The following is a 21,816-nucleotide window of genomic DNA, read 5'->3' on the forward strand; positions in this document are numbered from 1 at the left end:
CAGTAATGCTATTTTTTCCCATTCCAATAACAAGTAACTATTTATTTTGAATACCCATGGAAAAAAGTAACCCAAAAAACAAATTGTGTCCAGAAAGCATGTGAGACAGTGCCAACTTTAAAAATCTTGGAAAGACACAGTCATTTTTCACAGGGGTCATACTCAAAATATAATAGCTATTTTAAATCCTTGTGGGGAAAAAAAAATTTTGATTTCACAAAGCATTACGATTATAACTGCCCTTTCTAGAAGATACCCAATACAGTCCATTTAGAGGGGAGTTTAAAGGCTGAAATAAGAAGGGATGGTCTTTCCTCTTTTCAAGAATTTTTGTCCAAATCCCTTTTACATACATCTAAATAATTATAACACTTAAGGCATGAAGGAACTAGCAGGATATATAAAATTGTGTTTCCTATTATTAACCTCTTTGGGATTATTCCTTGGCCTCTAACATACTTCCTTTCATATTATTTGGTATGTTTTCTAACAATGTATATTATTTCTACACTAAGTTAGTGTTAGTCTAAAGAAAGCACTGATGAAGTTGTTCAAAAAGGGAATTATCCTGTTAATTCATTCTTAAGCCAAACGATATTTTCAGAGGTTATGATTTGTGTCACTGCCCTCCCTTATCATGGTAGATAATTAAGAGCTGAATTGGAATTATAAATGGCGGAAAGGTACCTCAATGAATATTTTCATAAAGTGTACCACACAACATAAGTGAGATTACTCTTCCAATTACAAAGGAAACAAGCTACAAAAACATAAAGACACTGGCTTATAATAAGGAAGATATTTAGGGGTTTACAATGACAAACAACCAAAATGAGTTAGCAAAGTAAAGTTTTTAAAACGCAAGCAAAATAGGACTAATGATAGGATTATAGCAGTGTAAGTCATTGAAATTAGCAAGAAGGAAGACTTGAAGCATAGGGACACCCAAAATATGACAAAGTATAACTGAAAATTATTTGGGACGCCTCCAGATCTATTGAGAATTCCTTCCTATGTGAAAACAATACCGTAGTACTGAAATGTAACTGTTGGGCTAAGGAAGTTGCTCCCACACACCACAAGTGCAACTCAAATAAATACCTCAGCCTCATTACAAAATACTACACATAACTGAAAAAAAGCTAAAATTAAAAATGTTAAGATTAACATTTTACCATGAATGTAGAAAGAATTTAGAAATAGTGAACTATTCTCTATCGTTAACATTTGCTGATTTCGGGGATGCTAACTATTCGGTTCTCAGTTTCTTTGCAAATCAGGCAAAACAAAAAGATAATTATCACGGAAACAATTCATTTATTTGGGTCAGTCTCATGTAATAGACATCTCCTGTTTTTTTGGCTGCTCAGCGTCTTTGTAATTAAGGAACTGTCTCTTCTCCTACCTCATAAAGATTCTGGGAGAGCTGATAATCATGTATCCCTTACCACATGGGGTTTGTCACCTGTCTCTGAGAGTCCCAAATAACAGATACAGCTTAGAACATCTCTAGTCTAGAACACAGTTAAGCGTGTAGAAACAAGCACACACACATTCCAAACATCCCATTAGAGCCTTTGTATTATGCAATTCTAACATACTTACAGGTTGCCTTGCCCACAGCATCAAATTCAGGAGCAAGGGTACAAGGGACAATGACAGCAACAAGTAACAGTAGGTAATAAAAAAATATCTAAAAACATACGTCATTAAAAAATCTAGTAGACTTTGAAAAACAGTTTGGCAATTCCTTAAAAAGGTGAACATAAGTTTACCAAGTGCCCCAGCATTCCACTCTTAGGAATCTACCCAAGAGAAACAAAAACATGTCCACAGAAAGACCTGCATGGAAACGTTCCTAGCAGCATTATCTATAATAACCAAAACTGGAAACAATTCAAACCTCCAACAACTGGTAAATGGACTAACAAAATGTGGAATATTCATTTCACACAGTGGAATCCTCTTTAGCAATAAAAAGGAATGAAAATATTGATGCATGCCTAATAATGGATAACAGGAAAGACATGCAGATGCAAAAGATTACATATTGCGTGATTCCATTTATATGATATCCAGAAATAGAAATTTATAGAGATGGAAAGCAGATTAATGGCCGCCTAGGCCTGGGGGTGGGAGTGGGGACTGTCAACAAACTTGAGGTCATCTTTGGGGTGACGAAATGTTCTAACAGTGGATTGTGGTGATGGTTGCACAACTATAAATTTACTTATAATCACTGAATTGCATACTTACAATGGATGAATGTTATGATATGCAAATTACATCTCAAACTGTTAAAAAGTGCAGCCAGCTGATGTGGAAGCAAATAGTCTTAGGAGCTAGTGGACATCCTTTTATTTATAGCAACTATTAATATTAACAAATAGTAATAATAATGACAGTCCTGGCTCAGTTTTTTGTTTATAGGCCCTAATTTAATTTAAAATGTTTTGAAAAACAGTCCACCCAAAAAGTTAAGTTCCCTTAAAAGAAACAGAAACCCTCAGATCTGAGTTTATAAAACAGCTAGCTTGCTTGAGACTTTACCTTAAAACCCTGGATATTCATTCTACAAGTCATCTATTTTATTGGAAAAACAAAATTTAAAGAGTAAGTCCATCACTACTGGTAGATCATAGGTCACGGTATTATCTTTCTACCAATGGATAGAGTCTGTTAAAAGGAAAATATTACAAAACACTTAAAAGGATCACTATATATTTATATTCCAGCCATAGAGGTGACATGTAATGTTCAATGGATTCTCCTAAGGTCCCAAAGGGCAGAAACAGAATTATGTAAATATTAAAATATTTATAATGTTTGCAAGGAAGAGCTCCTTGAAAGTGGCTATGTGAGTCAAAGTAATTGCTTCACTGATTAATATTACTAACACAAATCTTTAGAGACATACAGTGGAGGACGCATGGCAAATAGAACATTAGGAGTTTGGAAATACAGGACAAAATATGCCCAGTATTTAGCTGTGACATTTCACTCAGCTTTAAAAAACCTAATATACAAAAGAAGTTGTACTAATTTCCATGGCCTCCTCTTTCAATACTAAAATGGATGAGTCAATGGTTTTCTCTAATAGCAGCAACAAATTTTGCTGGATGCTTACTATGGACCAGGCACTATTCTAAGCATTTCAGATGCTTATATGACTTATTTGCATTAACTCATAATCCTCACAGCGACTCTACAAGACAGGTATTATGACCACTCCCACTTCATACATGAAGCTGGGGCCATGCATTACCTAACTTGTCGGTGACAGAAGCAAGATTCACATCAGGCAGTCGGGCTCCGGCATTGTTAACTGCTGGGTGTCTGTTAGAAGTCGCCGCGCTCGGGTGACTATCCCTCTCCCTCTACCACACGGGCTCCTGGACAGTTTCAGCCTCCTCATTTGCATGTTTCGGAACCGCCCCCATTCCAGCCAGTACCCGGCTGCCGCGGAGAGCCGATCCCCCCGCGGTCAGCCCGCGCTCCCCACTTGAGGGAGGTCGGAGGAGGAGGGCGACCAGCCTAAATCCCCTGTCCCGCTCCCGGGCCTCGGACCACCTGCCTGCGTCCCCAGTCGCTGCTGCTCCCTGTGCTCACCTGCCGGCAGGCTCCGGGCAGGGGTTGTCCGGCGAAGGCCCCGCGGCGCCGCCCGCGCAGAGCTCGGACACCCGGCGGCTTCGCCTCCGCGGCTGGGGCAGCTTCTGGTCCGCCAGCTCGGGCTCCATGGCACGGAGTGGGGTGGGGCGGTGGCCGGGTGCCCGGGAGGCCCTCAGGGACGGGCACCGCGCCGGACCACTCCTGCTCGCAGAAAAGTTTCAGTCACGAGCGCGCTGCCGCCGCCGCCGCCATCTTCTGGGGTTTGAAAATGGCGGCCGCGTTTCGGCCAGCCAATCAGGGGACAACGGGCAGTTGCTAGGAAACATGAGTCCCGCCCCTCTTCCTTCCCTTCCTGTCGCTCGAGCAGAAACAGGAAAGGAAGGATGGTTGGAGGGAATATCCTTGCAGATTAGTGAGTTGCCTTGGATTTAATTCTGACTCCATTCCTGAATCTTCAAGGCCTGATACCTCTCACTGTTACTAGGACTTTCACCGCAGGCCAGGGCACAAGAGAGGTTGAAAGTAATGACGTAAGATGAGGTTTGTTTATTGGCCACCTACATGCTAAATTATTCATGTAAGATAAATCCCCAATTACCAAAGGTAATGGAAATGTGTTTTCAGGACTGTCTCTAGGAAACGATTAAAATCTAATCATGAGCCCCTTTGTCTCCCAGTGCAGAAGAGACAGTCAGCAAAAGAATAAAGAAGGCAGCAAAACGCACAACATCAAATAAGGACTTTCTCAAATAAAAAAATGCTAAATAGTACATTCTTTGATTTTAAATATCGCTTTTTATGTGACCAAGGCTTTAAAAGTAACCTCTCCTTTGACTCTATGATTCTATTCCTGGGAATCTGTCCTAGGAAATAAAATTGTATGTGCAGTGAAGGGTGGCAGAATATGCCAGCCCCACATGTGCTACTTTGGCGTTAGGATCATTTTGAACTACAGGCACTTAACGAACACCAGGTGCGGGAAGGGCACTCTGGCCTCTGGGTCTCTTCCTGAAAGCAGGCGCTAAAAGCCACGTGAAAGCTGCCCTCCCTATACTAAGAGGAAAGACACATATTTATCAGCAGAGATGGCGGGGAGTCAAGGGAGACCAAATTCTGTACAAACAGACCTTATTAAAATAACTCTTATCTTCCCTTGGTCTCCCCATATACTTTAGTTACTTTTCCCCAATTGCCTCTCTTCCTCTGTTTTAGTATATAAGCACTTAGATTTTGCCACTTTAGGTCTTCATTTTCCTATGGGGGCTCCCATGTTCATGTAAAAATCTGTTTGCTTTTCTTTTGTTAATCTGTTATCTGTCATTTTAACTCTCATGCTGAGTTGGACACCCTGAGGGTAAACTTGTGTTTTCCCTACAATGTGAAGTTATTGATGGCATTGTTATTTAATGGCATCAGAAAAAGTAAAGACAATCTAAATAAACAATGGTAGGGAAATGGTTAATTATGGTTGATCCACTGGAAAGAATATTTTCAGCCAGTAAAAATTAACTATGAAGTGTGTTATAGAATAGTGTATTGTAATTTTTAAGTAAAACATGGAATATAGGGTGGCCAGTTAGCTCAGTTGGTTAGAGTGCAGTGCTCTTGACAACAAGGTTGCCAGTTTGATCCCTGCATGGGCCACTGTGAGCTGTGCCCTCCATAATTAGATTGAAACAACTACTTGATTTGGAGCTGATGGGTCCTGGAAAAACACAAAAAATAAAAGTTTTTTAAAAAATGGAATATAAAGGTATATTTTGTATATTCAGAGCTATGCATAAGAGACTTAACAAAGGAAAAATATGAAATCAATGTATTAAAATGTCTCTAGGAGATCAGACTTTGGGTATTAAATTTTTTTTAATTTCTTGTATGTATAATTTTTTTACTTGTGAGGTAGTGAACGCACATCACATTTATAACACAAGGGAAAATATGTTTTAGTTTTAAGGAGGGTAAGAAGTTAGGGAGTAAGATGCCCATAGTTAAGATCCACCTCTATTTTACCTTATCCTACCACCCCCCAAAATTAAAGAAGAAAGTATTGCTTTGTTAGAGTAAAACAACACAGACATGCCACCTAGGGAGTTGATCTCTACCCAGACAGAGCTTTATAGGACGTACGCATTTAGATCATACCTTGTGAAATCTCCAACATTTGACATTTTCAAAGCAGCAATTTCATCATTTCAACCTTATATTTTAGTGAGAGCTCCAGAATTTAGAGTCTGTCAGCTCTGCAGGTCCTGAAACTGGTTTTGATGGTATAATTAGAGATGGTCAGTTCTCTGGGAACTTTAATAATCAGTTCCCAAAGTGATAGATAATCCCGGATGTTGATGTAGGGATCTTCAGTGTGGAGAATTCCCACATCAACTGAGTGGGGATTCTCAGAATACTGCTGAGAATCTCTTTCCAATTTTCAGATACTTGGGAACTTACTATTATATTTTCTTCAATTATTCACAAGTGTTTAGTGAATTCCTATTATAGTACACCAGGCCCTGTGTTGGATATTAGAGAAAGAATTAATAGGAGACAAATTTTAATCAGAAAATTGCTTGGTACCATAGATGCTGAGCAAAGGAAAGTAGACTATTCTGAAGGGTGGTCATTGGAGACATGGTAAAATCCAGTGAACTATCTTAATCCTACAAGAGGTAAACTTTCTGGTGTTTGAACATCCCTGCCCCTAAATGCAACATCTTACTCTGCCTAGAACTCTGCCTGAATATATGACAAATGTTCCCTGAATCTCCTCTTTTTTCCAGCTCCATGCAAACCATCCACCTCTATTAACATATTCTTTAGGGCAAGGTTTGAGGGAATTGATTAAGTTTCAGCTTTCATATATATTATAAAAATCAGACTCTACATTTCCCTCCCTGAGAAGATATTCCCATTATCTTAATTGGACCTAAACATTACTCAAATTTCTTCAACAGTAGATTTACAAATATTGTATTGCGGGACATCCTCAAAGATCACTTTCAAAATCTTCGGCCATACTCAATGACAGCACTCATCATGTAGGTTGATATTAAACATATTCAACAACTATTATACTAGTATAAATTAATATGTATATCAATAATTCTAAAAATTATTCTCTTACATTATCTAAGTAAGTCAAACTCTATTTTTGTAAAATTGCTTACCAAGTGATACATATGCTGGTTGTAGCAACCAGTAAGGTCACACAATATATACCAGCTGTTTTATAATGGATTTTAGAGGGACAATGCTGGCAATTCACAGTTCTCGTGAGCTCCGTGTTTTTTTGTCTTCTGCCACTTGCAACAATCTGATTTACCACTCTGCATCATAGATATTTCAGTTCTTTCATCAGACTCCTGTTTTACAGAAAAATCAGAATTAGAAGAATGCTTTAAAGATATCGAAGCTATGATTTCTTAAGCTGCCCATGGGAAGCTTAGTCTACAGTAAACTTATTTTATGAAAAAAACTTTTAATAATCTTACCTGTTAAGCTGAAGAGTGTTTCTGGCATAATGGGGCAGAAAATTTGAAATCAGGTTTGCTGTTTCTTTCTTTTTTTTTTTTTTAATTTTATTTTATTAAATTTATTGGGGTGACAATTGTTAGTAAAATTACATAGATTTCAGGTGTACAATTCTGTATTACATCATCTATAAATCCCATTGTGTGTTCATCACCCAGAGTCAGTTCTCCTTCCATCACCATATATTCGATCCCCCTTACCCTCATCTCCCACCCCCCACCCCACACCCCCCTTACCCTCTGGCAACCACTAAACTATTATCTGTGTCTATGAGTTTCTGTTTCTCATTTGTTTGTCTTGTTCTTTTGTTGTTTTTGGTTTATATACCACATATCAGTGAAATCACATGGTTCTCTGCTTTTTCTGTCTGACTTGTTTCGCTCAGCATTACTCTCTCAAGATCCATCCATGTTGTCACAAATGTTCCTATATCATCTTTTCATACCGAATAGTATTCCATTGTGTATATATACCACAACTTCTTTATCCATTCATCTATCGAAGGACATTTTGGTTGTTTCCATGTCTTGGCCACTATAAACAAAGCTGCAATGAACATTGGAGCACACGTGTCTTTATCTCTAAATGTTTTCAGATTTTTTGGGTAGATACCCAGGAGAGGGATTGCTGGGTCATATGGCAATTCTATTCGTAATTTTTTGAGGAACCTCCACACTGCCTTCCATAACGGCTGCACCAGTCTGCATTCCCACCAACAGTGTATGAGGGTTCCTTTTTCTCCACAGCCTCTCCAACACTTGTCACTATTTGTCTTGTTGATGATAGCCATTCTGACTGGGGTGAGGTGATATCTCATTGTGGTTTTGATTTGCATTTCTCTGATGATTAGTGATGTTGAGCATTTTTTCATATGTCTATTTGCCATTTGTATGTCCTCTTTGGAGAAATGTCTCTTCAAGTCCTCTGCCCATTTTTCAATTGGGTTGTTTGTTTTTTTGTTGTTGAGTTGCATGAGTTCCTTGTATATTCTGGATACTAGCCCCTTATCGGAGGCACTGTTTGCAAAAATCTTCTCCCATTCAGTTGGTGGCCTCTTTATTTTGTCAATGGTTTCTTTTGCTGTGCAGAAGCTTTTAAGTTTCATATAGTCCCATTCGTTTATTTTAGCTTTTATTTCCATTGCCTTTGGAGTCAAGTTCATAAAATGCTCTTTGAACCCAAGGTCCATAAGTTTAGTACCTATGTTTTCTTCTATGCAGTTTATTGTGTCAGGTCTTATGCTTAAGTCTTTGATCCATTTTGAATTAACTTTGGTACATGGTGACAAATAGCAGTCCAGTTTCATTCTTTTGCACGTGGCTATCCAATTCTCCCAAGGTTTGCTGTTTCTTAAAATCTATTGTGTGTGGTGGAGAGGGGATGTTGTTTCATTTTTTTGCATCTGTCAATCATCTATTTTCTCTAAAGGTTTGTTTTCAGATATTCCAATGAAAGACACACAAAAAATTAGAAACTGGAGTGTTTACTGTAGGTTTTCAGAAGAGACTAAAACTTGAGAAGAAAAACATGTGGCCAGAAAAAGCACTATTAATTAGAAGTCGATTGAGACTAATTTATTGTATGTTTACACTATCTTACAGAGAGGACAGTGAAGCTTTAAAATACTGAATTATGCTAGTAATGGGAGAGGAGGATGGGGAGGAAAAAGAGAGAAATGTGAGCATTGTGGGTGTGGGAATGACAATGGAAAGTGATTTGGGTTGTGCAGTCAGGGCTGCCAACAAAGAATTAGCAAAGATAACTTCTGAAATGTCAGAACATCGTTCGGAATTATTTCTCAGAGCTGAGGATTTCTTTTTTTTTAACGAGATTTTCTTAGAAGAATTTCCTTTTCTCATTACCTTAGCCAGTAATTGACTAGTCTATATTAAAAAAGATTTAAGAAAGGAATTTTGAAATCCTAACCGTAGACACCAAACTTTAATGCTTGCAAGTTTTTTCACTCTTTTTCAGGACCTAAAGAGAGCCACCTTGTGTGTCAGTGAGGGTTCTATCAGAGAAGCAGAACACACAACACACACACACACACACACACACACACACACGCACACTTTTTTCTTTTAAGACTTTTTATGTATGTATATGTTGTTGACTGGACAAAATAATTCTCCAGGTAGTTCACCAAATGAGCAGTTTATTTGGGAAAAGAAAAAGAAATGAGACCATCACGGCAGCGTGTGAATGCACGTGCAAAAACAAGAGAGAGAGACTTCCCAAGATGGCCTCTCTCTCTCTCTCTCTCAATCTCTCCATATATATATATGAATCCCTGCCACAGAAGTTACCACAAAGTTTAACCGGAAGTCAGAACTAGAGAATTAATAAGGGGCCCAGCTCCAACCCATAGTCCTCCCAGCTCTATGGTTAATCATCTTAAGATACCAGTTCACTTTTATCAGTATACTATATATATATATATATATATATATATATATATATATATGTATGTGTGTGTACATATATATATATATATGGAGGATGCCAAAAAAAGTATACAAGTGGACACTTTGGTCAACGTTGTTCAAGCAGTAGTTTGCCATAATCAGAAGTGTCTGGATGCTGATGGTAACCACTTTGAGCACCTCTTGTAATTGCAGAAGTCAAACATGATTTGTATTCATCTTTTGTTATTGGTGTATATTATTACCATTTTAATAGTTTTTTCCGTCTTAAAATGTGTATACATTTTTTTGGCACCCTCTGTATATGGAAATTTATTTATATACTTATATATGTGAGATAATGGAGTAGTATATTTATATATGGAGATTTGTTTCAAGGATTTGGTTTATGTGTTGATGGGCGCTGTAGAGTCTGACTGAAATTGGTGGGGCAGACTGGCAGACTGGCAATTCTTGCTTAGGAGCTGAAGCTGCTCTTTTGCTCTTAAGGCCTTTCAGTTGATTAGATGAGGCCCATTGACATTATCAAGGGCAGTCTTTACTTAAAGTCAACTGATTGTCAATGTTAACCACATTTACAAAGTGCCATCACAGCAATACCTAGATTAGTGTCTGACTGAATAACTGAGCACTGTGGCCTAGCCAAGATGACACATAAAACTATCACACCAGAAGACCTCTCCAGACTTGAAATTCCAATTATTATTACTTGAGGAAACTTTTTTCTTTTCAGACTTAGTTTTTCAAGGGAAAAAGAAATTACTTTAAAAAAAAGTTTCATTGAAAAAATTACATTACAAAAGAGATTTTTCTCGTTTTCTTTTAATTCCTTTGCAAATCTCAGTTAATTACAGCTTTATCTCAGGGTATTCAGGCCACTACAGCTATTTTGAGACTAGAAAGATGAAAAACTGAAAAGAGGCTGTTGCTGCTTTAAGTGAAACCAGGGCTCAGCCCGCAGGTGGAGTCACTTCCTGTCCTGTGATAAGGCTCACCTGGGCACACTCCTCAGTCATTACCAGGGGGCACTGGGGGCACCTTTAGATCGGCATGGTAAGTGGCCATGGTTACTTGTATGTTGTTGACAGTGTTGCTTTGGTGCTGTAGCAAATTTTACAAATTGTATTTGGCCCTCTTCTCCACCAAGCAATTCTTAATAAATTATTAATATGAGAGAAGAAAATTTTAAACAGCCATTTGTTTCTTTCAATGGCCACATTTGAAGCAGATTTGAATAAGCCTTTATCTATTCAGCTGTAGTTTTTGCTGCTTTGGGGTGGGGCGGGGGGAAGCTTAGTAGGTTTGCAGTTGTTCACCTCCTTTAATTGAAGTGCTGAAGCATTTAGTTTTTCATTTGTTTGAGACTTGGTGTGCTGATTTTTTCTATAGCAATCAATTTCTTTGCTTTCAGTTATGCTCTTAGAGTTTCTGGGGACTTCAGACCCAGGTTACCATCGCTAAGCTGATCCGTGCTGCGAGGTAAAATGCACTGACATCTTTGTCCTCTCTTGAGTTTAGTGCTTGGGGACGATAATGAATAGTTACTTAAATAATTCTGTTTGGGGACCACCTTTTAAGATCTGCTTTCCTTTTAATCTCTTATGTGCCAGTCACAGTAATATTTAATATCTTAGAATTTTTAATTCTTAAATGGAAGCAATCTTTCAAATCGCTTTTTCATCTTTGATCTTCTCACCCCACTAGACACTCTCTCCAACATTTTAAGGATGTTTAAATTGTTTTGCTCTGAAAATTATGCCTCCCTACATGAGGGATCCTTGTAGCAATGGAAATATTCTTTGTCTTGACTGTATCAATTCAGTATTCTGGGCTTGATATTGACTATAGTCTTGCAAGATATTTCCATTGAGGAAAATGGGTAAGGAGTACAGGAGATCTTCTGTATTATTTTTTATAACCACTTATCAATATTGATATTCAGTGGGCATTTTACAATCTTTTATTATTTTATAGTTTGATCTTAATATTTTAACAGATCGTTTGGAAAGGAGGAAAAGACTAAGAGAAGAAAAAGGTGAAAATAGCTTTTTGTGCCCTTATGTTTTAAACTCCATTGCTTCTCAAGCCCCTAGGGGCAAGATTGGTCCTTGTTGGGCCGTGTACTCCTGCCGAGGATGATATCACTCCTCTGTCTGGACCACTTGGGTAATGAATGTCGACGAGAATACATCCAGTCTAAGAGAAAATTTATAAGAGTTTATTTGAGCCAAACTGACGACAATTGCCAGGAAGCAAAATCTCAACGGATTGAGAAAATGCTCTGCAAAATGGCGGTGTGCAGCTTATTTTATAGGTAGAATCAAAGGAGGAGGGGTACATGAAATCCATTGGTGGTAGATTAAGGGGGAGGGCGAAAGCAAAGGGGAAATCTCTGGGATTGGATAAAAGTAAATTGAAGCTACAGGTACGTCTTTTACATTGGTGGGTGCAGGATGGTAATAGTTCGCGTTTTATAGCACATAGAGATGGTAATCAGGACAGGAATAACAATAAGGGATTCTGTAGTTTCCTGCTCTGATCTGGAAAAAGGGATTACTGACATTCCTAGGATGTTATCTTAGGTGAAAAAAGACAACTGACAGTCTCACTACCTAAGGAAGCTTCAGGCTAAAGATGTGACTTCCTGCCATGGCCCACCTTCGTTAGGAATGTTTATGTTCACGCAAATCCTACGTGTTTATTTTTGGCCTCCTGAGCTTGTTGGTTTAACATGTGACCCCTTTTCCATCTACATGGGCCACATGAAGACCAACAATTTTTTTTTTTATGTTGGTGATTATTTTTATTGTGACTGTTGTGAGCACAGGCCACAGACACTGAGAGAAATCTACATATAAGTGATTTTCATGATGTAGAAACTATGAATTGCTCCCTTTTAAATTTTTACCCGTATCTAGGGGTTTCAGTAGCTTTTGATCTGATGACAGTAGCTGATGTACTGAGATCATTTGAAGTCCAACAGGAGGAAAGATTGGTGTGTGAAAAGGTTGTTATGGTGGAATTCTTTTTTGAGTTTTATATGCCTCAGAGGTTGGAACATTGGTTGGTACAAAGTGAAGTGTCATGAGAGACTGATGGCTGCACAGAGAGGAAACAAGAGGGAAGTACCCAGGAGGTGAGCTTGAATTCCTCATAAAGCAAAGAGGGCTGTGTTATGCCTCGTGACTTGAGGAGACAAAGTACAAGGGTTTGATGCCCCAGCAGGAACAGAGTCCAAGCCAGATTGCAGGGGTGTGACTGGCCAGGACTCCCTCCCTCCCTCTGACTAGAGGTCTTTTTGTAATTGAAGCTCAGACCTTGGGAAAGTGCAGCCCTAGACTATGGGAGTGTTGCCTATCTGCATATCTGGCAAACAGCTTGAGGGGCCCTTATGATGCAAAAAACAGGCATCTCATTGGATAAGACTCCCCTGCTTAGACTTGTTCTATGACGGTAGCAATCAAAACTCAATTCTCAGATGAAGAGATATTTGTGTTTCTTTAACAAATTACCAAAAAAACTGTTTGCCTTTTAAAAAATGTGAATGGTACTTTGGGATAGGAGAATGGAGGCCCATGAGGGGGAATGAAAACAGTAAAGTTTAAACAAGTAATCATTACCCAGGTGTAACTAGTTATATTTTGATGCATTTTTAAAGGCTTTTTTCATGCTTATTTAAAAATGTATTTGACATCATATATTACATAATTTACATACTTTTTACTCAACATTTCATAATAAGCATTTCCCGTGTCATACTGTTTTTTTTGTAAACACTTGAAGGTTATATAACATGCCATTGTACTGACGGACCTTTAAATGTCCAACAACATAGGTGAATGGTTAAGTAGGTTGGGTTTTGGTTTTTACTCTTATAAATAATAATACTGTGAATGCCATTGTGCCTAAATCTTCACATTTCAGGTTATTTCTTTTGTAATCATTTGTTTATGTCATTTGCCTATTTATCTAGTAGCTGTCTCAAGGTGGGTTGTTTTTTTAATTGATGGATATAAAAGTGCCTTATATACAGTTAGGTGTTAAATCTATTGCATGTTTCCTTGGTAAATTTTCTACTACTTTTAAACTTAGAACATCCTTCCTTGTTTAGAGCACATATGAAGAGTAAATGTAAAATCTCAAGATATAAAAAGGTAACACCTTTATCTGTAATGGGTTTAAATATGTGTCAAGGCTATACATTGATTTTGGTTTTATTCCTTTCCAATAACTAGCTAATTTTTTTCTGAGTGGGACAGTTTGATTTTTTACAGATATAATTATAGACAGTCTTAACTCATACTTAGCCTAGTATACAATAGGTGCTTAATTTATGTTGTTGAAAGAAACCTTTTAATGGGATTGGAGTCCTTGGTTCAATTGTTCCTAAAGCTTGCCTGTATCCTGGTTTTGGGGTTCCATGAGACACTTTCAATTAGCCTTATAATAAATTTCTTTTGTTGGCATAAGCTGGCGTGGTCTCTGTCAGTTTTAAGCAGAAGTGCTGAGGGACATGGCTCATGAGATCTAAAAAGGCCTGCTCAGTTCTAACTTACTATGGCTTATTTCAGAGGGAGTGCCTTTCCATTCACGTGGGCCAAGCTGGAGTCCAGATTGGGGATGCTTGCTGGGAACTCTACTGCCTGGAACATGGGATCCAGCCTGATGGCACTGTTCTCGACAGTAAAAAGGATCGGTTGGAAAATGCTAAGATGGCGCCTACGGCTGCCTCTTTCGATACCGTTTTTTGGGAGACCAGAGCTGGGAAGTATGTGCCCAGAGCATTCTTCATGGACCTGGAGCCAACTGTTATAGGTAATGTAAGTTTTATGTTCCAGTGTACTTGACCAGGTCCACAATCAAAACTAACAAATCAGGTGTCAGTGGGTGGGATTGTCAGGTGATATGAGTCTCTCCGAACAGGATCATGTGGTGTCAGCCAGGAAGGTTCAAGTGATCTTTAACAGCTCTGTCAGGGAACATTGTTGTCATCCTCCATTTATAGATGAGGAAAGTGCATCTTGGGAAGGTTACGGAACTTGCCTTGGATCATTGAGTTATTGAGGGTACAACTGGCTTTGACCCCACGGTTGCCTTCTCATAAAAGCCATTCTCTTTTAATAGAAAAGCAGTGTCGAAAAGCAGAGTAGAGAAGAAAATGTAAAGAGTTATAACAGTAGTAATAGATGTATTAAGTTAAGCCATACAAAATTTTTTTACTTGAAAAATGTCAACTTCGTATGATGCAATGTCACAATAATAGAAATTTCTGCGAGGTGTAGAGGTATCACCGAGGCAGGGTGAGTACGTGGGGAGTCATGAGAGGTCTCCTCAGGCAACATTTGCAAATTCACAGAAGCACAAAGGACCACGCGAGTTTAGCAGGAGTTCAGTGTGGCTGGAACTTCAGGTGTGAGTAGGACCGTGATGGGTGAGGAGGCTAGAAGGATAGTCAGGGCTGAGTTGTGGACCTACGTAGGGGGAAGTAAGGAAGTGTGCTCAGAGACAGGATTTTGCAAATTTATGATTTGCGGGGGTGGGAGGGACAGTTTTGAGTGATGGTGTTTCAAGTGGAATGGAGCTGAATGACATTGGGGGTAAGAAAACGAAGGCACCATCGAATCATCATTTAAAAACCCATGGAAGTCCCTGAGGATGCTGGTTCAAGATGCTGGGCCAGGTACTAAAGTCTCTGAGCAACGTGTAAAAGTGCCAGGAAGTTGCAGTGGATGGTTTGGGCTGATCTCCAAGAAAGTGGGTTTCACTGAAAGATTTGTGGAACTAATTACCCTCAAGATCTCAACTGGACATTACCATGGAGAAGCAGACTTCCATAAATTCCCTCCTTGTACTGAACTCAGCTTTAGAGCTTCTGGTGAGAAGCAAAGAGTCCACCCAAAGTCATAGCCCACTTATGTCTTGTTTATAAATCTATCTTTTTAAAATCCCAGCTTTGGTAGTCGTGTGTGTGTGTGTGTGTGTGTGTGTGTGTGTGTGTGTGTGTGTGTTACTGTGTTAGTCAAAAGTCATTTAAAGTCAATTTTAGTACATTTAAAGATTTGGGGATGTACAAAATTGTGGTTTAGAAATTCATATGCAGGAGAGCAAGGTGAATTGAGAGCCATCTTGGTCTTAGAAAATTAGTGCTTTTCCTCTTAGGCAGTGAGCTTCTAGGACCAACTATAGATAACTATAGGGCCCAGGCCAATGGCATATAGTGAGACAAATCTGCATAAATGCATGTTGGGAAGTCAGTTTTATCATTATTATTTATAATTCTTATTTTATGGGGCATGCATCGTGACCTCATTTAATCCTCATAATAACTCAGTGGGGTGGATCTGGTTATTATCCTTATTTGGGGAGTGAAATAATTGGGGCTTAGAGACATAAGTACCTGCTCTATAGCTAAGTGAGAAAGGCAAGATATGCCTGCAGGAAATTGATTCTTGAACACATGCCGCTAACTATGCAGCATCCTGCTGTAACCAGGGTGACATTCTGAGATTCCATGAAAAGGCATTGAAACCAGGCAAGGGCGACCTTGGTTATACTGAATGCTCCCAACATCTTCCCATCGGTTTTTCTGCTTTGTGCATCTATGTTAACTGCATTTGAGTCACGTGGGCATTTGAGCATGCCACCCCTTCTTCGTTAAAGCCTCTTTTAAAGCATCCTGCTAATAATTTAGATTGGTATGCTTTTCCACCACACAGTTGGCAGTTTGTGGCTAGAAATACTTGTCTTAAAATTCCCAAATGCCACAGGGTGTGTGGTGGGTTGATAGTGTCTCCCAAAAATCGACATCCACCCACAACCCCAGAATATGACTTAGTTTGGAAATAGGGTCTTCTCAGATGTCCTTAGTTAAGGTAGGTCACACTGGATTAGAGTGGGCTGAGTCCAACGATCTGTGTCCTTATAAGAAGAGCAGACACACAGGGAAAGGGACCTGCATGAGAAAGGAATGATGCCGCTGCTAGCCTGTAACTCCAGGAATTGTCATCAGTCCCCAGGAATTCGGAGAGAGGTCCAGAACAATTTCTCCCTCAGATGAGGACACAACCCTGCCTACACCTTGATTTTGGACCATGGGCCTCCCCAACTGTGAGATAATAAATTTCTCGTTTTAAGCTGCCAGGTTTCTTGTAATTTGTTGCAGCAGCCCTAAGAAACTAATAAAGAGTGTATGATGGAAAGACATACTTCCAATTTATAGGGACTAGTTATACCTTTTCCTAGACTAAGGAAGGCCATGTCAGCAGTTTAAATCCACTGCTTTACAACATTGGTGGGACGGAAGGGAATCGCCGTCCAGGGCTGTGCGAGAACTCGCAGAGGGCTAGCATTGGGCAGAGTGGAGTGGTTGACCTGCTTTTCTCTCTGCAGATGGGATTCGAACAAGCAAGTACCGCTCACTCTTCCACCCAGAGCAACTCGTTAGCGGGAAGGAAGATGCTGCAAACAACTACGCTCGAGGCCATTACTCTGTGGGGTCGGAGATGATCGACCTTGTGCTAGAGAGGATCCGAAAGCTGGCAAGTGGCTCCCATCTCCTCAGCTGGGGTTGGCGGGGCCTGAGTGCCTGGGATCCAGCAGGACACCTCCCAAGCATCACCAGCATTTCTACCACCCACATCATCGCATCACCACCCAACCTGTCTCCTTGGAGCCTACTGTGATGATCACAGCTGGGAAGTGTCCCAATGTGGGCTTTGCTTACACCTGGTTACCGAGGAAGGGTGGCAGAAGCCTTCACACTTTCTGTACAGCCCCATCTACTCTTTTTTGTCTTGTTAGATTTATGAGGAAATGTTTTATTGTATTCCCTTCCCCCCTGCTTTCCTGAGATATAATTGACATAATATTGTGTAAATTTAAGGTGGACAATGTCATGATTTTGTACACACATGTACTGTGAAAGGATTACCACAATAGGGTTAGTTAGCACATCCATCCCCTCAAATAATTACATTTATTTCTTTTGTGGTGACAACATTGAAGATCTACTCTCTTAGCGACTTTCAAATATACAATACAATACTGTTAACTAGAGTCACCCTGCTGTACATTCGAGCCCCAGAACTTGAATTTACCTTCTCACTGAAAGTTTGGACCCTTTAACCAAAATCTCTCCATTTCTCCCTCCCCCCAGTGCTTGGCAACCACTATTCTAGTCTCCATTTCTACAAGTTTGGATTCCATACACGAGTGAGATGATCCAGTATTTGTCTTTTTCTGTCTGACTTATTTCATTTAACGTAATGCCCCCAAGGTTCATCCATGTTGCAAATGACAGGATTTCCTTCTTCTTCCTCTCCTCCTCCTCCTCCTCTTCCTCCTCCTCCTCCTCCTCCTCCTCCTCCTCCTTATGACTAGTCCTCATCTACTCTTGCTTTTTCTAACTCATGGTTTATCTTGTTAGCAGAGACTTCCACAGCACTCTAAAACTTGTCATTTTCCAATAGTAACTACTATCTGTAAAGTTAACAGGAGACACATCCTACCTGGAGAATAGTTACAGTACTGACAGTTAATTCTTTAAGGACCTGAGTCTGGAGAACCCTTTTTCGAGTAAATGTTTTGGTGTTTGGCATAATGATTCGGTAATACAATGCCCGTTACCCCAGCCCGGTAGACTGGGCACAGAAGTGACAGGTACTTCATCTACATGGTGGGGGGGACTAGATGGCTTCAATGTTTTCTAGTCATTTTCTTTGTTATTGATAAAGATCTTGCATTAGATCACATACAGATAAACTCAGGGAGGGAAATCCAGCGAAAGATGGCTGAATATTTATGCTTTGCTTATAGTAAACCTCCAAAATGCCTTCCCACCCCAGAAGTAACCACTCAAGTACATTTCCAAGTAGATATGTTTGTAGTGTAGTTGATTGTGGTAAACCAGGGCTTCCTGAACTTGCTGCGTTCCACCACCCTTGCCACTGCCTCTGAGCTTATTTGGCTGAGTTCCCACATCTCATTTCCTTTTCCAGGCAGAACCGTGCAGTGGACTTCAGGGATTTTTGATTTTCCGGAGCTTTGGAGGAGGCACTGGATCAGGATTCACATCTCTCTTAATGGAGCAGCTCTCGATACACTATGGTCGGAAGACTAAACTGGAGTTCTGTGTCTACCCAGCCCCCAGGATCTCCACTGCTGTGGTAGAGCCCTACAACTCAGTCCTCACCACCCATTCCACCATGGAGCACTCGGACTGTACCTTCATGGTGGACAACGAGGCCCTCTATGACATCTGCCATCATCAACTTGGCATTGAACGCCCCTCTTACACGAGCATTAATAGGCTGGTAGGTCAGGTTGTGTCTTCCATTACTGCCTCCCTCCGGTTTGAAGGGTCCTTGAATGTGGACCTAATTGAATTCCAGACCAACCTAGTACCTTATCCAAGAATACATTTCCCCATGACAGCCTTTGCCCCCATTGTTGCTGCTGAAAAAGCCTACCACAAGGCGTTCTCTGTGTCAGACATCACCACTGCTTGCTTTGAGTTCTCCAACCAGCTGGTCAAGTGCGACCCTAGACTGGGGCAGTACATGGCCTGCTGCCTGCTCTACAGGGGGGATGTGGTCCCCAAGGATGTGAACGCAGCGATTGCAGACATGAAGTCAAGGCACTCTATTCAGTTTGTAGATTGGTGTCCAACTGGTTTTAAGGTGGGCATCAACAACCACCCGCCCACGATGATGCCAGGGGGGCACCTGGCCAAGGTCCAGCGGGCTGTCTGCATGCTCAGTAACACCACGGCAGTTGTGGAGGCCTGGGCCCGCCTAGACCACAAGTTTGACCTCATGTATGCCAAGAAGGCGTTTCTCCACTGGTACATCAGAGAAGGCATGGAAGAATGGGAGTTCTCAGAGGCCAGGGAGGATCTGGCAGCTCTGGAGAGGGATTATGAGGAAATGGGCCCAAGTCTCAGATATGATGGTAAAAATGAATATTAAGTTGAAGTGTCGTGCTTTCTTTTCAATCATATAGTTAGTGATTAGAAGAAGAATAAAACCAAATCAAGCAAGACCCAAAGTCCTACACTAAATTAAATGGTCCAATGTTAACAGTGAAAACATCTTCCCTTGTCTGTTAATGTAATTCAGGACTGCGACCTGTGAATCTTCTAAGGTTTGGAGTCCTTTGAATTTCTGGGTCACATCTTTTTTTTTTTTTGTCAGAATGGAACCTGGCTTATTCTTTACTTTTTTGACCAAGAGACTATGAAAACCTAAAGTTAATGCTTTCCCTTTCTTGTGCCTGAGGTAGAAAACAACACAATATTGATTATTAATGTTATTTCCCCCATGTCTATATATTTTGTACATTGATTAAATAATGAACATTTTCAGTATGATTCTTTTCCTTCTTCCAAATGTGGGACTTACACTCTCAGTTTGCTTTTTATACAAACAAACAACAAGGATATTCTTCCGATTCTTTCATAGATCGGAATCTCTGTGTCCTGCAGGTCAGAAGGTAACAGTGATCTCTTTCAGTTTCCCTTTCTTGAGGAGGTGTTCTCAAAGTGTGGCCCGCAGGACCCTGCCTTAGAACCATCTCAGAAGGTTAGGAAAAAATGCAGACTCTTGAACTTCACTATGGACTTGCTAGATGAGAAGCCCTGGGGATTGGAGGGGGTGTAACCCAAAGATTTGAAGTTTAAAAAACATTTAGTAGGACTTCCGGAAAAATGGCGGAGTGAGGTGAGCCTCTGTAAAGCTCCCCTGGAATTTACAAAGAATCGAACAACAAAAACTCCACAAAGGACTCCCTGCACAGCAGACAGGCAAGACGAAGAGGCCCACTACCGACTGAAATCACCTACAGGTGGGAGATTCGCGCGAGTGGAAGGAGGAGGAAAGGGAGAAGCGCGCGGAGACGGAGCCGCGCGGGCACAGGACGCAGACCCAGCTCAGTGCTCCGAGCTCGCAGCTTCCCGGAGCTACCGCAGCTGCGGGAGATCGGACTGCTAGGGCTCCGCCAGGGCTCCACAGGGCTGAGGGGGCAGCATATAACACGGCTGAACCCAACGCTCACGGCAGAGACCTCGGAGAAAAGACTGAGGGAAGAAGGCTGAAAACAGTGGTTTAAGCCCTCACTGCCGAGCAGAGAACGGAGCCTTCGGCACTGAGACCAGCCGGCCCCTCCCTCCCCTCCCGGAGCTCGCCCCGCCCCCACCTGCCCGGTGCTGGAAGCGAAACAGTAGCGGTGTCGGATCAAAACAACAGAAAATTTGCTGTTTTGAGATCTGTGGACCGCAAATACAAATTCACAGCCCAACTAGTTCCAGCAAAGGGGAGAGAGCAGTGTAAGCAGGACCGGCTGTGGTGGTGGTCGCCGCCATTGCTCTGGGCCACCTCTCACAACTCACCCCGCCCCTGACCCCACCTATCTGGGCGGATCCCTGCAGGAGTAAACAGAACTGCTGAAATATACGGGCTCTGAATCAGCAGCTGGAAGAGCTTTCGAACATCAAAAGCTCTCCGCATACCCACCGGGACACTGCGCCCTGTGACCTAGACGAACTATTAACAGAGGAGAAGCCCGTCTCCCAGGGAATCCCCCCATTGCGTGAGAAGTTGGAATAGTGCAGAGAAAACATAGCACTACTGTGTGGGAGAAGAAAATAAGTTGCAGTTGGAGAAATAATAAAACATTCTACCAACAAGTACTGGCAAACAAAAGAAAGACCGCTTTCTATCAACCTGTTGCAGAAGTCACTCCTGTAGATGTCTAGGAAGAGAAATAGTAAACCAGTAATCGCCATGAATAACCAAGGCAACAAGATAGCTCAGAAAGAAAGTGAAAAATCTCCAGAGAAGGCACTTAAAGATACAGAAATATGTGACTTAAATGACAGAGAATTCAAGATTGCAGTTCTGAAAAACTCAACGAGATACAAGAAAACACAGATAGGCAGTTAAAGGAACTCAGAAACTCAATCAAAGAACAGCATGAGCATTTTACGAAAGAGATTGAAATCTTAAAAAGAACCAAATAGAATTTCTGGAGATTAAGAACTCAATAGAAGAAATTAAGAATGAAATAACCAGCTTAGGTAGTAGAGTTGACCAGATGGAGCAAAGAATCAGTGACATCGAAGATAGAAACCTGGAAATGACACAAATTGAAGAAGAAAGAGACTTGAGACTTAAAAGAAATGAAAGAACTCTACAAGAACTTTCTGACTCCATCAGAAAGAGCAATATAAGAATAATGGGCATACCAGAAGGAGAAGAAAGAGAGA

General features: G+C 40.7%; 2 protein-coding genes across 3 annotated transcripts in view; one reads left to right on the forward strand and one right to left on the reverse strand.

The window, feature by feature from the left end:
• The window catches only part of NET1 (neuroepithelial cell transforming 1), a 37,700-nt gene extending 33,821 nt beyond the window's left edge, over positions 1–3,879 (reverse strand). Inside the window, exon 1 of the mRNA XM_019738261.2 lies at positions 3,610–3,879. Coding sequence (XP_019593820.2) covers positions 3,610–3,737 — 128 coding nt within the window. The 5' untranslated portion in view covers positions 3,738–3,879. The remainder of the gene's footprint in view (positions 1–3,609) is intronic.
• A 6,677-nt stretch (positions 3,880–10,556) lies between these two features.
• TUBAL3 (tubulin alpha like 3) lies at positions 10,557–20,213 on the forward strand. 2 transcript variants are annotated; one of them, XM_074325041.1, is made up of 5 exons: positions 10,586–10,610; positions 10,969–11,036; positions 14,129–14,372; positions 16,947–17,099; positions 18,558–20,213. In XM_074325041.1, exons 3-5 carry the CDS (start codon positions 14,270–14,272, stop codon positions 19,520–19,522), a joined length of 1,221 nt encoding a protein of 406 aa, XP_074181142.1. In that variant the 5' UTR covers positions 10,586–10,610; positions 10,969–11,036; positions 14,129–14,269; the 3' UTR covers positions 19,523–20,213. The 2 variants fall into 2 exon arrangements, with proteins under 2 accessions (XP_019593741.2, XP_074181142.1); XM_019738182.2 differs by lacking the exon at positions 10,969–11,036 and having other exon boundaries at positions 10,557–10,610.
• The last annotated feature ends 1,603 nt before the right edge of the window (positions 20,214–21,816 follow it).

This window comes from Rhinolophus sinicus, linkage group LG02 (assembly GCF_036562045.2).
Source record: "Rhinolophus sinicus isolate RSC01 linkage group LG02, ASM3656204v1, whole genome shotgun sequence".
NCBI classification, from domain to species: Eukaryota; Metazoa; Chordata; class Mammalia; order Chiroptera; family Rhinolophidae; genus Rhinolophus; species Rhinolophus sinicus.